General features: G+C 35.5%; 1 protein-coding gene across 1 annotated transcript; it reads left to right on the top strand.

The window, feature by feature from the left end:
• The first annotated feature begins 1,652 nt into the window (after positions 1-1,652).
• LOC116117240 (vesicle-associated protein 2-2) lies at positions 1,653-5,695 on the top strand. The gene is made up of 8 exons (XM_031403274.1): positions 1,653-1,826; positions 2,527-2,597; positions 2,707-2,788; positions 3,509-3,624; positions 3,690-3,869; positions 4,141-4,668; positions 5,347-5,424; positions 5,567-5,695. The coding sequence occupies exons 1-8, from the start codon at positions 1,778-1,780 to the stop codon at positions 5,678-5,680; spliced, it is 1,218 nt and encodes a 405-aa protein (XP_031259134.1). The 5' UTR covers positions 1,653-1,777; the 3' UTR covers positions 5,681-5,695.
• The last annotated feature ends 9,045 nt before the right edge of the window (positions 5,696-14,740 follow it).

The raw sequence follows: 14,740 nt of genomic DNA, 5'->3' as shown, positions 1-14,740 counted from the left end.
CAAATTATATAATAAAGTCGGTTCAATAGATATATAATACATATATTAAAATTCCAGATTTGCATTGGATTAATTTTTCCAATTTTGAAAAATAAATTATAGTATCTTAATTTTGATGGTTTTCTTAATTAAAAAACCAATTTCATTATTTTTTCTATGTATGAACGAATAATAAAAAAATTCAACATAATTTGGTAATTCAATACAAAAGCAACGTTACACATTTAGGTAATATATCAAGATTTTTTACCTCTTATATATCATTTATTATAATTTACAAGTCAAATGTTGGAACTTAAAAATTGAATTGGAGGCAACCGTTTTATAAATTATATGCTCACTCTAAACTTTATGACAAGTGGAAAAAATATAGGAGTGGTTCACACGTACGTACTCAGTAAAATTCCACGTGGCATACCACCAAACTTTTCCTGTTTTATTTTCCAAAATCACTTTAATTAATTATAAATATAAAATGAAATAGCTTTTGTCTGTCCCAAACGGTGAGGAAAAAAGAAAGAAACGGCGGGTACAACTAACGCCTGCACTTGCAAATACTTAGCGTTCACTTCCCCTTCACTTCCACTTCTAATTTCCATTCATCTTCCTCACCACATCCACCTCCATCATCTTCTCCATTTCATTTTCATTCTCACGCTCTCACCAAACGCTGACGTTTTGATTTCTTCTCTAAACGGCTCTTTCACGCAATTCCTCTGTCTCTGTCTTTCTCTATATATAATTTTATATATACCACTTCACTATCCTTAATCTATTTCTCCGTTCACTCTTCTTTTCTACAGGTAGGCTACCCTCGTCTTGTTGTGCGTCGTCGTTTATGTCTCTGTTTCACTCGTTGTCCTGGATCATCGATTCAAGTAGGAAGATTCTTTAATTTCAAACGTTATCGTTTTCCCTTTTTTTTTTTTTTTTTTTTTTTTAATTTTTTAAGGAGCGGAGTTGGAATCTTAGCTGGTTTTGAGTCTGTTTGGGATGATTAATGAGTGTAGAGAGAATGATTCTCCAACGTTGCCGTTTTACTTGTCTCGTTCTCGTTGAGTCGGAGTAAAGTATCAGAGACTAAATGGCAAGGTTTTTGTGTCTGTGTTTCGGTTTTCATTTCCTTCTTCTCTCATGATCCGAACTGAAACTGAGTTGGAATTCGAGTTTGTTGACTCGTTTGGTTGACTATTTTTCCAATCTGTTCTGTCGACCAAACGATCTGAGTCGGGAGCGAGTCATTACTAGTTTTGTTCTTATTTTTTCTTTTGACATTGACTCTTTTTTTTTTTTTTTTTAAAAAGTTACTCTGTTTCTTGTGATTTCAAGTGTTGTCGTTTTACTTATTAATTTTAACGTTTTTTTATCACGATTTGAATACAATTAACTCAGTTTTAGAGTTTAGCCAAGTACCGAATTCACAGGAGATGACGATTCTGGCTCTACTATTGAGTTCTGTAATCTGGTCTGTTTGAACTTGCTCTCGTTTTTATTTTATTTTACGTGATCTTTTTCCCGAGCGCGAAGCGAGTCAATGGTTTTGACTCAGTGTCGATTTAAAGGTCAATCCATTTTCTGATTTTGATTTGCGAAAGCAAAAACTGGGTTACCATTTCTGTTCTCTTTTTGTTTATAAATTGGCCAAAACTTTACAATTTTTGTAGTGATTTTGTTTATAATTATGTATCAATTTATTTGATTATGCAGGGCAACTGATTAATATAAGTGGGCATATAGCATTGCTGAGAAGATTGGTTTTGAAATTGGGACAAATAAGATGAATAAACAACTTTTGGAAATTCAACCTAAAGAACTCAAATTCATATGTAAGTCCATAAAATAGAGGGTCCGTACGGATCAGTCATTTCTTCGTTTCTCTTTTGTGGGTCATTCATGTAGTGTTTTAGTGATTCCGTAATTATTATTAAAAAAGATTTGGTGTTGTGTTTGATTTCTAAGAAGATCAAGGAAATGTATGAATTACGGAGTTTTACTTTATAGGTAAAGAAGCTCTATATGACTGAGGAAAATTGTAAATAATTTTATTCTTTTAACCAGCTGAAACAATTAAATGTATAATTTCTTATTGTTAATTTTAATTTGAGTGATATTACAATTACAAAGTGCTTTTAGTGGACTTTTTTTTTTTTTTTTTTTGACTAATTCATAAGATATAAGATAATGAGTGAAGATTATACGTGAATTATATGAATTATATAGATTATGTGGTATTCACTCATTGTGCCAAGGCAAATGATTAGTTTGTATCGTAGTATTAGTCTTTAAATTCTCTCTCAAACTTTCTGCAGTGAAGGAGAGCTGTGGTTTCTAAGAAATGGGTGTGCTGATTATTTTAACAATATATATCATTGTAGATGAATATCATTAAGAATATGCAGATTAGATTTAATGGTTGTTTTTCTGGTGTTGTTTGTTACGATTGTTTGATCATATGGGAAGGCGATTGACTGACCAATCTTGCTTTGTTTTTTTTTTTTTTTTTTTTAAATAACTATTATTTTGCAGTTGTACTGAAAAAGCAAAGCTCATGCTCAGTTAAGCTTACCAATAACACCCACAATTACGTTGCTTTCAAGGTGTGAATAACATTTGTACTATGTTTCAATCTCCGAGAGTACCATTGCAAGTTTTGTTTGATTAGACTGAATGCCAGATAGTGATATGATTTAGGCTTGATATTGGCAGGTGAAAACTACTTCCCCTAAGAAATACTGCGTACGACCAAATGTAGGCATTGTTATGCCAAAATCTGCTTGTGATTTTACTGGTATGGCCTTTTATATTCTATGAAGTTCTTTATTGATCTGTGCGTATGTGTGTTCACAAGTGAATATGAGTCATCATTGACTTTTTGAATGCTTAATGTTATGGATTGCAAAGCTATTAGTGGCTGCTAAGTTGGAGTCATTTTGGGAGATAATTGCTTCTGTCTAGGTTTACCACGATTGTCATGTTGTTAAGAGAAAATACAATGTTTCTCTTAGATGCAGGTCGTATAAATATCATATGATGGATGTCAAGCATTTCTGTCAGTGAAGTCAGTTCACAGAGAGAAAAATTGGGGCAGGGGAGGGAAAATGAGGAATGTGGGCTAAAGTTTTGGGAGTTTGATACATAAGTTTTTTTTGAACGGATTCTCACTGTGAATCTGTCAATAACTTTTTACTAATTTCCTTTGAGAAAAACCTTTTAAAAAGATAGTGATTGCCCTGCCATAAAGACTTTAGCCCATGACTTACCACAAGTGATTTAACTTTGAAAATGTAAAATTACTTAATTTATGAAACTTGGTTTGAATCACTCAGTAAGTGATTGGAGGATATTGATGTGACGTAGGAATAAGAGTATGCCGATGCTCTCAGATGATGTTGCTCTTGTTATTGTTTAATCATTCAACTTTTATTCTGTTAATCATAGTTTCCAACTGTGTGTTATTCTCAATCTTATTATTATAATTTTAGTCCTTTCCCATTTGATGTTAATGTAGTCACAATGCAAGCCCAAGGGGTAGCTCCACCAGATATGGTGTGCAAAGACAAGTTTTTAATCCAAAGCACAGTTGTGCCCGTTGGGACAACTGATGAGGACATTACAGCTAGCATGGTAAGTGCGTGCAGTAGTAGTTAGCTTGATTCTTTCCTGTGGCTTCTCATTGTTTTGCATGGCAGTTTGCCAGAGATGATGGTAGGTACATTCAAGAGAATAAGCTGAAGGTGACCCTTATCAGCCCACCTAATTCACCAGTATTGTCACCAATTAACGGGTCATTGAAGCAGGGTCTAGCTTATGAAGCTTCTATACTGGAAGATCCAGTATCGAGAGTTCAAATCCTCACCCCATCAGATATGGTTAGAAAAACTCTTTTTTCTCAAGAATGTTGGATTTGCTGATTCTTTCTCTCCTTCACTACGTGCTGTATGAACCTGAAAAACAACTGAACACTGATGTCATTTTTCATGTTATCTAACCCATTTTTGTAGTTTGGTAGGTGAAACTTTGAGTCTGTTGTTCAAATGTAATGCATGTTATGACTTTTCTTTTCGTCTCTTGTGTCCATTAGTGCATTTATAACGAATACATGGATACAATATCATCTTGACGCTCTTTCTTGTGTGCCAGGCTACTAAGAATGTGGAGGGATCCAAGATGGTAAATGGCGAGGAATTAAAACCTGCTAAAGTTGAAGAATTAAAGCCAAGGAAGGATACTATTGACGGTGAGGTGTTAAAGCCAGCAAATTATGCAGAATTGAAGCCTAGGAAGGATGCTTACAGCGAGGATGCAGGGTTGAAGCCTAGGAAGGATGTCGTTTATGAGGAGGAAATAAAGCCAGAAAAAGATGTAGAGTTTAAGCCTCTGAAGGATGTTGTTGACAATGAGGAATTAAAGTCAGTAAGGGATGCTGAGTTGAAGCCAAGGAAGGATCTTCCTGTTGGTGAGGAGTTAAAGACAGAAAATGATATAGAGTTGAATCTATCCGAGGAGGTGGATGATGGTGAAAAGTTACAGTTAAGAAAGGATGCAGAGTTGAAGCTGATGAGGGAAGTTGAGTCTAAAGCAAAAAAGACTGTTGAGGAGCTGAAGTTAGTTACAGACATCGAGGACATGAAGTCAAAACTACATGAACTTGAATCAAAGCTAAATGAGGTTGGTTTGTAGTGTTCTCTCTCTTGTGAAAGTTTTTTGAAATATTTTACATAAATCATGGCACATGTACCGTTTGGCCTTTTTGTTTCTGTCCAGTTCATTAGTTAAACTAAATTTTACTCTGGTATTTGTAAAAAGAGATAGGTCTCTTGCTCTTTGGATGCTTTTGTTTCTTTTTTGTTTGGAAAATAGAAATGGCGAGTGGGGAGGGGCTGTTTCACATGCGGATGGTGAAACTCTCGTACTCGTACTGAGTATTTTATTCTTCCACATCCTGATATCTTCAGTTTTTTTAAAATCAGTACTAGTGGTTTAGAATGAGAAATGAGCTTGTTTGGTGCATATTCAAAATAAAAAATCGCTTTCCTTAGGATCGAAAACTCTAGGCATGTTAAGCAGCTCATGGATATTGGGGACTTTTATTTTGTTTCTTATGTTATCTGAAGTGGCTCTATTTTCTTCATAATTAGATTGGAAGTGACAACGGCGTTGAGGATCATTACATTTTCTAAGTCATTTCTCCAAGTGCACTCATTTCCTTTAACTCCATTTAAACAATAATAGTTTTATTTCTCGTATAAATATCACTTTGTGGTATTAACTTTTCTTTTGGTTGTCTTGCTGCACCTTGAAGTTGCTATAAGATGATAATCAACTTTTGAGAGCTTCTTTTTGCAGGCCGAGGTGACTATTTCAAAGCTCACAGAGGAGAGGAGATTAAGCTTTCAAGAGAGAAAAATGTTGCAGGCAGAATTAGTAAGTTCTTTATATAAATGTTCCTGATGACTGATTGTTTACTTCCACAGTCGGATTTCAGCTATAGCCTCCAGTGCTTCTTGTCTACTTTTTTGGTGATGCACTTGTTAATAACTTTGCACAATTGCCTGCATTTTTTCAGGAAGTATTAAGGAGTAAAACTGTTGTGAAGAAAGTTCAGGTGGGATTTCCTCTTCTGTTTGTTTGCATGGTGGCATTCATCAGTTTCGTGCTTGGATACCGGCTAATCCATTGAAAGAGAAATGCACACCAACTGAAGTCATTACTGGATTCATCAAAGAAAGTTTGTTGATAGTTAGAAAGGAGAATAGGTCACTATACGATTACTTTAAATGCGCATCTGTATATTCAGAAAGAATTTTTTTCATGTAAAGAACTGTGCTACTTTTATGCCTAGAAGTAATTTACCTTGTTAATGGTAATTTTCATATGCCACACAACTTCATGGATTTATTTAAATCAATACCAAGGAGATGATTGTTTATTTATTATTATTATTATTTTTTTGTTAATATTGTTGGATCCGTTTGGCACACTCTTCTCCCACTATCCTATCCTAATAACTCAAAAATGCATTTGTTTTAATATTTTTTAAAATCCAATCCTATCTTATTCAACTCAAAACATTAATAATTATCTTTTTTAATAAAAGTTTCAAAATTAACAAAAACACCCTCAATCACCCGAACCACTATCACTTGCCAATAGCCACCACTGTTCGTCGGCATTGTAACAATGCACTACTAACTGGATCAGATCGGTTGTGTATTGATCTATTCGTTTTTTACCAGATCCACCATGGATTTGGTCAGAAACAGCCAAATCTACGGCCAAACGATGGCCAAGATATGACTGTTAACAGCTAGATACCGACCATATCTAGCTAGTCTTGCGTCATTCTGACAAATTCTAGCCACCTTCTGGCAGTAGTGGTAGGTTGCCGGCAATATATGGATGGATAGGAGTATTTTTGTCAATTTATAAACTTTTATTGTTGGGGGTGCTTATTTAAATTAACAAACATAAGAGATTAAAAATAATCTAAAAATTATCAGAAAATGCTATTTAGAAATGTACAAAAAACTTTTCAGAATCCTATCCTATTTTCCGAAAATGCTATTTAACATAGAATGCTATTCTAAATAACTAACCAAACGAAGCCGTTATTATTTTGTTTGAGGAGACCTCACAGATGGCTTTTCCTGAAAATTTGTCTCGTTTCAACTTTTCAACTTTTAGAGCAAACGATGTGTTCACACCTAAAGATTAGCAAAATTGCAAATTTCTATCCTTGGTTTCATTTGTTCTAGATTCCCACCCTTAAAATAACAACGTTAGCGATTTTTAGGTTTTGACACAAATGGAAAGTGTGCTATTACCATATTGTCCGTGAAAATTAAATTAAAATTAATTTTAACTCCCAAAATAGTAGAATTAGAAAAAAAACCTTGTTACTTCAAATTTATTTCAATAACATCTTTTCTTCAACCTCGCATCATCTATCTCCAATCACCCAGCCACTGTCACTGCCGCCCCCACCTAGCACTGTCGCCACAACCACTGTTGCCATTTTACATTAGCCAAATTAATAAAATTTCAAGAAAATCTTATACATCTCAAATTCCTTCACCAACACCTCTTTAATCCAAACACACAACTCTCTAAATTTTCTTTTATTCAAACCACCCAAGATCACCCATTAGTCGCACAAACATTGGGTGCTCGGCACATTGGGTTGCACGTAGATAGAGGCGCTCGTGTTTAGGGCCACACACATAAGGGGAAGGCGAGCGACTTAGGGGGGGGGGGGGGGGGGGGGGGGGGTGTTGCATTTTGTCAAACATTTGGTGAGCGTTGGGAGGTGGGGGCTGTGGAAATGAGATGGGAATGGTGGAAAAACAGAAAAATCACCAAAAAAAAAACCCAAGCAAACACTTGACTAACAACACACAAGCAAACTCAAAAACTTTTGCAAATCACTAAAAATCAATTGTCAATCTAACACCACAAACAACAAACCAACTTCTTCGACCAAATGGCGCCAAAGATCATGGGGGTTGGGAAAGACGAAGGGTGATAGGTGGTGAGGGTCAGGTGTGTGATAGAGCTAGCGATGAGATAGGCGTACCGCTATAGTGAGATGTGCGACGCGACTGGAAAATGCAGTGAGCAACCACTGCCTAATGAGATGGGGGTTTTGTTAAGGAGATACCAGTGTTGTTAATGGTGGAGGCAAATGGAGTTTTTGGCACCAGGAACAATGGGAATCTAGCCAAGAAGCAAGAGGCCGCGAGAACACAAACCTAGTGGCGGCTGACGATTTGCTTGGGTAGTGAGGTGGGGAATATAGGGGTTTTGGTGTGGAGAGGATGAGGTAGCTGATGGTGGTGGCGACAGGTTTAACAGCGCCAAAATTAGGCCGATTGGCCTAAAAGCGACAGTCACGCGGGTGGGGTTGTAGGAATGGTGAAATTCTGGCCAAAACGGGCAGTTAGGCTAGAAAAATCTTTGATTTGGGGTGAAGGTCGTGAATCATGTTGATTTGGGTGAGAAGTCCAATAGGGATCCATGAAAAACGGCTGGTGTCAGCACCGACAATGGTGGTGAGTTGAGAAAATGGGAGGCTGTGGCTGTGAGCGAAATTGGGGATGTGGATGGTTATTTTAAAATTTTCATTTTCATTTCAAATTTAACGTAGTGCAAAATGACCACTTTACTCTTTGACCGTCATATTGAACAATTTTTTATTACTTTAAGGTTGAGAATATGGAATAAAAAAAATCAGGGGTGGAAACTTGTCATTTCGTTAATCTTGGGGTACGAACATGTTGTTTGCTCAAACTTTTTTCATCTCAGGTGGTCTACCAATAGACCGAACGACATCCTTCCACTTGAAGTTTGCCCTAAAGACAATTCACTACCTAAAAAGTTTGAAAATAACAAAAATCCCATTTTTGTCCATATCTATTAGTGAATTCTGTTTGAAGAAGGACAGTGGAGTAATTTTTCATTCAGCAAAAAAAATCTTTGAATTTAAAATTTATGGCTTGATCTTTGTAGCGAAGCTTCTCTTAGAAGCTTCAGTTGCATGGTCATCATGTGTCCACTACAGTTGACCTAGCGAGCGCAATACAGAAAATGAAACGTCATTTATGTTTTCATTCTCTATAACTAAAGAAATTATTGACGACATACCATCGACAACGAGAAGATATCATAGAAAACCCTTGGGAATTGGCGACTGTGGAGGATGATTAAAGGAGCACCAATGAAAGTTGACAAGTGAAGGGTGTTTACGGCTATAGTACGTTGGACAAATCGTCGACGAGTGAGGACAAAAACTAAGGGAGCTGGCATCAGTGGCCGTTGAGTGAAGGAACACTAGCGACAACGAAAGAGTGAAGGCTATTTGCAGCAGTGATACAATAGACAAACCGTCGATGGCGAGAGAGAAAAAACCCTAGGAAAGTGGCAACAATAGAAGACAGATGCTTGTTTACAACTACATTTACAATAGATAAATCGTCGATGACAACCAAACAACAAAAACCCTGAGGAAAACGTTGTAGGTAATATTCTTCTTTTGTTATTTTCTTTTTGGTTAAAAATGTTATTGTATGCTTTTGAAAATATTTTTTCAATGCGTCTTTGGTTATCTTGGTTGTCTGTCTCTAGGGTTTTGAAATAAGTATTTGTAGAGGAAAAGTAACTCATATTTGATTGTTTTTCTTTCTCCCACTAACTTATATTTGAAGGCTATTTTGGTTTCTCCTCATGTTGATTATGTTTATTGCTTCGATTGTGATATATCATTGCTGTGGATGACGTAAGTGTTTCATTTTTCACCATGGAATTCATGTGGTATATATATATTGTTGATGCTTGATTTTGACACCAACGATTCGCACGTGTAAAGTGCTAAGTGGACTTAGAAATCACACATAACAAAGGAAGATGAAATGATGCAGTGAATAAGAAACGATATTTAAAGTGGTTCGGATGCTCAAAAGCGAATCTTACGCCCATGGCTATTGTATTAATAGAAAGGTAAGATCAGGTTGCATGCAGCGAGCTGGGTTATAATCTAGAGAGAATACAAAGAGAGGAAGAGAGAATGCATCAGCTATTTTAGACTGAGATTAGCCAATCTACAAATGAGAGGGGTGTCCTCTATTTATAGTGGGAGAGTTCAAGGTAATGATTACAAGTCTGCAAGTGGATAGGCACCTCGCCAATCGACTCTTTGCTCACCCTCTTTCTAGTGCCAAACTGTTGATGCTTGATTTTGACACTAACGACTTGCATGTATAAAGTGCTAAGCGGACTAGGAAATCACATGTGATAAAGGAAGATGACATGATGCAGTGAATAAGAAATGATATTTAAAGTGGTTCAGATGCTCAAAAGCGAATCATACGTCCACTGCTATTGTATTAATAGATGGGTAAGATCAGGTCGTGTGCAGCAACCTGGGTTATAATCTAGAGAGAATACAAAAAGAGGGAGAGAGAATTCATAAGCTATTTTAGACTAAGATTAGCCAATCCTGTAAATGAGAGGGGTGTCCTCAATTTATAGTGGGAGAGTTCAAGGTAATGATTATAAGTCTGCAAGTGAGTAGGTGCTGTGCAAATCCTTCTTTTCATCCTATTGGTAGTCTGCACGAGAAATATCCTCAAATTGCGCAGGGCTTGGGTAGGTGGCTAATTTCTAACCACTTACAAGCCTAACACTCACCTACTGCACTAACAAGAACCATGCCACTTGCATTATTGCACGACGTGGCAGTACCTGGATGACACAAAACCTTCTTGAACCTTGATTAGCTCTTGCTAACGAGAGTCTACGTCAGCTAGGACTGCAAAAAACTAGTTAACCGAACCGGATATGTGCTTTTTGTAACCGAACCGGTTTTTCAGTTCAAGCCATATTGCAAATCGAAACCAATCTAGATTTTGGCATAAACTGATTTGCAAACCGATCTGGATTTTTAGTTTGCAACCCGGTTAACGGGTTTGCAAACTGGTTTTATTAATAAATTTTTTTTTTGCCTTTTTTTTATATGTTATGATAAAAAAATTTCCTTTTTTTTGGATGACAAAATTTCAAGAAACCAAAAAATCAAAAGATCCACAACAATTTAACCAATTAATCACCAATTAATGCTACTGAATTCTTCTCATCCAAGCATAATAACTAATAATCACTAATTACATTATCATTAAATATAAACCGTTCCTTTAAATTTTAATGGCTAAGTACAAAAGTGATTAAGAAATAACAAGTGAAAGTTGTAAACTGGCATCTCCCCTCCACTTTAAGGCTCAAGCATTCTTCAATTGGCCAAGTGCAATCACGGAATCACATGCAAGAGGAATGCAAAACTTACATTTACTCTCTCTATTACCTTTCAAAAACTAATAATTTAAATGGATTGGTATTATTTATTAAGGCCAAATATCATAATAGAATATGCAAAAGGATTGATTGCAACAATTATTAAATGATATCCTAGCAACATTATAATGAAATAATAATCGTGAAGCATGGGGAGGAGATATGAAATTAGTTTCTATTCCTTAAATTAGGCCCCCTTCACCATCAACAACAAAGGTAACTGAAATCAGCTTCTTCATAAATCCGGAAAGTATATCGCCAATTGACATACAAGACAAAAAATCAAAAGTAATATACCTCATATATTGGGTTGTCATTCAATCATCCATATGACTTGTGCTTTCCAATCCGAAACGCGCAATTTCTACAAATAATTGGACAAGCACATTAGATAAGTTATATTTGCTAAATTTATTGAACAAAAACAACAAATAAATAACCAAAAAATTTAAAGTAAAGGAAAAATTTTACGCAAGTCAAGTTTTGAAAGTTCATCCAAGCTCTCCTCTATGATGAATGGTACACGCGAAGCCCGAACCCAATCCTATGTACAAATAAGAGCCTCCACTATCTTGGAAGTGAGGGAGCTACGAAATGGATCCAATACACGACCCCCTGTACTGAAAGCCGACTTAGATGCAACGGTAGAGACAGGCATAGCCAATACATCTTGTGCTATCATAGACAGAGCTCCATATTTTGTTGAATTTAACTTCCACCATTGCAAGATATCAAAACTTTTGTTGTCATCTTCACAATCGTCCGTTAAATATTTGTCCAACTCTGTTTTGTGATTCATAACTTTTTTTCCAGCCTGTTTCTCTTGATACATAACCTTCATAAACTCCTCATTATCAAGATCTACATCATCAACATCAATCTCCACTACAACTCAAGTCTCCATCATCAAAATTAATTAAGAATTGTTTTAGGTGTCTTTTAAAAAGCACGTGTTAAGATCATAAATAAACAAAAAATTAATTAAATTGTTACCTTAAAAAGTATGTTGTATTGTCTTTTTGTAAATAAAATCTATCGAAATATTCAACTTTTTTATATATTAGTGATTTTAACGGATGTCCTGAGAACTCAATATATATAATAGGATAATTTGAACAATTTTCAATTTTATTTTAATCTTAATCTGGGAATCCATTCATTATATAGATATTTTGTTGAGTTGCAGTCCAAAATTTGTATAACAGCACTTTACCGAAGAAGATGACAAAGCTTTCCCATCCTTTGTAAATTGCCAAATCAGTCACAGTGGCACATCACCCTCTATACTTTGTTTTTGAGGCTATCTTTTATGATGCTAAACCACCCATACTTCTCTTTTGAGGCTATCTTTCATGTTATACTTTTTTTTTTGGAGACTATCTTTAATGATGCTAAGTCTTCTATACTTCTTTTTTTGAGACTATCTTTTATGATGCTAAACCTTCTATATTTCTTTTTTGAGACTATCTTTTATGATACTCCAGGAAGAAATTAATTATGACAAGCTAAAAGAAAAATGTCTACAAAAGTTGCAGGAAAAAGGTACTATAAATATCAGCAAGGCTATCACTTTAGGCAAGCAGTTTCACCAATACTTGATCTTACATCACATTAAACTTCTAGGTTGAATAATTTAATCACTACATTGCTACACAATATTAGACTAACAACTAGCACACCATATAAACCAAAGTATGTTTTATTTGAGGTGACAATCAAACAAAGTGATGCTGAAAAGAAGAAGACTACTTTTTTTGGAATTCTTTCAATTCTGGGGGAAAAAAATACATATATCAAGAGTAAGCAAGAAATTATCATATATCATAGAAAAAACAAATAGCAGATTAGGAAGCAAATAGACAAGTAAATCTTTTACTGATATTTCATATATCAAGAGTAAGCAAGAAATTATCATACCCAACAACAACAATAAGAAAGATCCCAAGGATGGTGTCCCTGGTTGTGTTTAAAGCTGCAGCTTGCTGTTTAGGTGTTCCAATATCTCCAGAGACAATGTCTATTATTTTCCCACCAAATTTCGGTTGCACAATTGATTCAAAGTTTAGAAAAACTCATCAGCACATATTTAAGAACCAGGTAAGTCATTCTAAATTCAACTTGAGAAAAGAGAGAGTACCAATACAAAGAATACATATAATCAAGATACTAGACAAGGGTGTAATCAATAGAGCTACTATAGCAATTATCAGTTTCCCCGCATCAGGTTTTGCCTGAAATGTGATACAAGGTCAACAATTTCAACATTCTCAATGACTAAATTCTACTTCCAACAATAAACACCAGGAATCAGCCACTTGCAAGTGCAAGTACTCTATAGAACCCCAAGTTTATAGCCTGACAGTTCAAGAAAGTCAAAAGTAAGAAATCCTGAGAAACATAATTGACACTATATAGAATCCTATTCCTACTGACCTGACCACCAAAATCTTCAGTTGTTGGAGACTGGAGAGGGTAGCAGTGGCGACTGGAGTCTTGGAGAGTGGAGAGGGCAGCGGTGGCCGAGGAGTTTGAGAAGAGAGGACGGGAGGAGGAGAGACGAGTAATGAAGAAGAAGAAGAAGGACTTGGGAGCAAAATCAACTGGGAAGTGGAGAAGGCAGCGGCGACTAGAGTCTTGGAGACAATGGAGAGGGCAGCTGCAGCCAGCAAGTTTGAGAGGAGGAGTATTGTCGAATGCCAAGTTAGAGATTCAAGATTCAAACTTTTCAAACTAATATTAGATTTAGGTATTTAGGATTTTAGATAATAAGGATTTTTAAAAATTAAAATAATATTATTATATTAATAGGATTATAGGAAAACCGGTTTATTAAACCGGTTATGAAAATGATATAAACCGTAAACCGAACTGGAAAACCGGTTTAGCCATTTTTTTAAACCGAAACCAGTCCGATTCACCATGATGTACATATGTGGAGGAGCTTCTGGTTTTGGATATCAAGTTTCTTTATGGTTGTTCGAAACCAACAATTGTAGTGTCGTACCAAGTCCTTAATTGCTTCGTGTATCTTTACGTTTGTTAAGGTCTTTTTGTTTTAGTCAATGTAGAGTTATGTTAGGAATCTGTATAAGTACAAATATTTTAGATGTTCATTATTCTTTGTTTTTGGTTTGTTTTGCAACCTATAGCATAGCAATTGGGTCCTTCTTTCTTTTTCTTTTTCTTTTTTTAATTTTTTTTTTCTGTATATGTCTTCTTGTGAGACAAGTAGTATTTTTATATGTTTTATGATGAATGCAAGTACTCGTTTTTGACCCAAAGTTTGCGCTATTATCGTACTTATGATAGAGAAGGTATTTTGTCTGATTCTTATTAATATTACAAGCTCTTGTAATTTTCCAAGGGATTGGGAATTCTCTAAATCCTGCCAATAGTTTGGTAAGTTGACTGTATCATTATGTACTAAAAACCTTTTCGTTTTCTTATCTGCGTAGTTTAACTTGCAAGCACTCAGTACAACCACATTATTCAGGTTACTAATCTTGGCTCCATGATAGAACTTAGGGTGATTAGAGAACGAGTATCAGAAACTCCTAAGTTCATGAGATATTTTCTAAGTTTTGCAGCTTAGAAAAATGGATTTCTATAGGGGTGTAGACATTTTATAGGGATTAATGGGTGTCATCTGAAAGGTTACTGTCGTGGGGTTATTCTTTTTGCAACCTCGATGGATTACCCTTTGGCAATATATATTTGTGAGGCAGAGAATAACGACTCTTGGGGGTTTTTCCTTAGCCTATTGCATGTGAAAGTTTTAAACTCTTATCATGTTGATTAAAACTTATGTGGAATTAAGATGACTTGTTCACTTTGTGCTTAATGAGTTGCTAAACTAATGATTAAACATATAAACCATCCACGACATAAAATAAAGCAC

This window comes from Pistacia vera, unplaced genomic scaffold (assembly GCF_008641045.1).
Source record: "Pistacia vera cultivar Batoury unplaced genomic scaffold, PisVer_v2 Contig800, whole genome shotgun sequence".
Taxonomy (NCBI): domain Eukaryota; kingdom Viridiplantae; phylum Streptophyta; class Magnoliopsida; order Sapindales; family Anacardiaceae; genus Pistacia; species Pistacia vera.
Note: the sequence above shows the minus strand (reverse complement) of the source record. Positions and strands in the feature narration are given on the sequence as shown.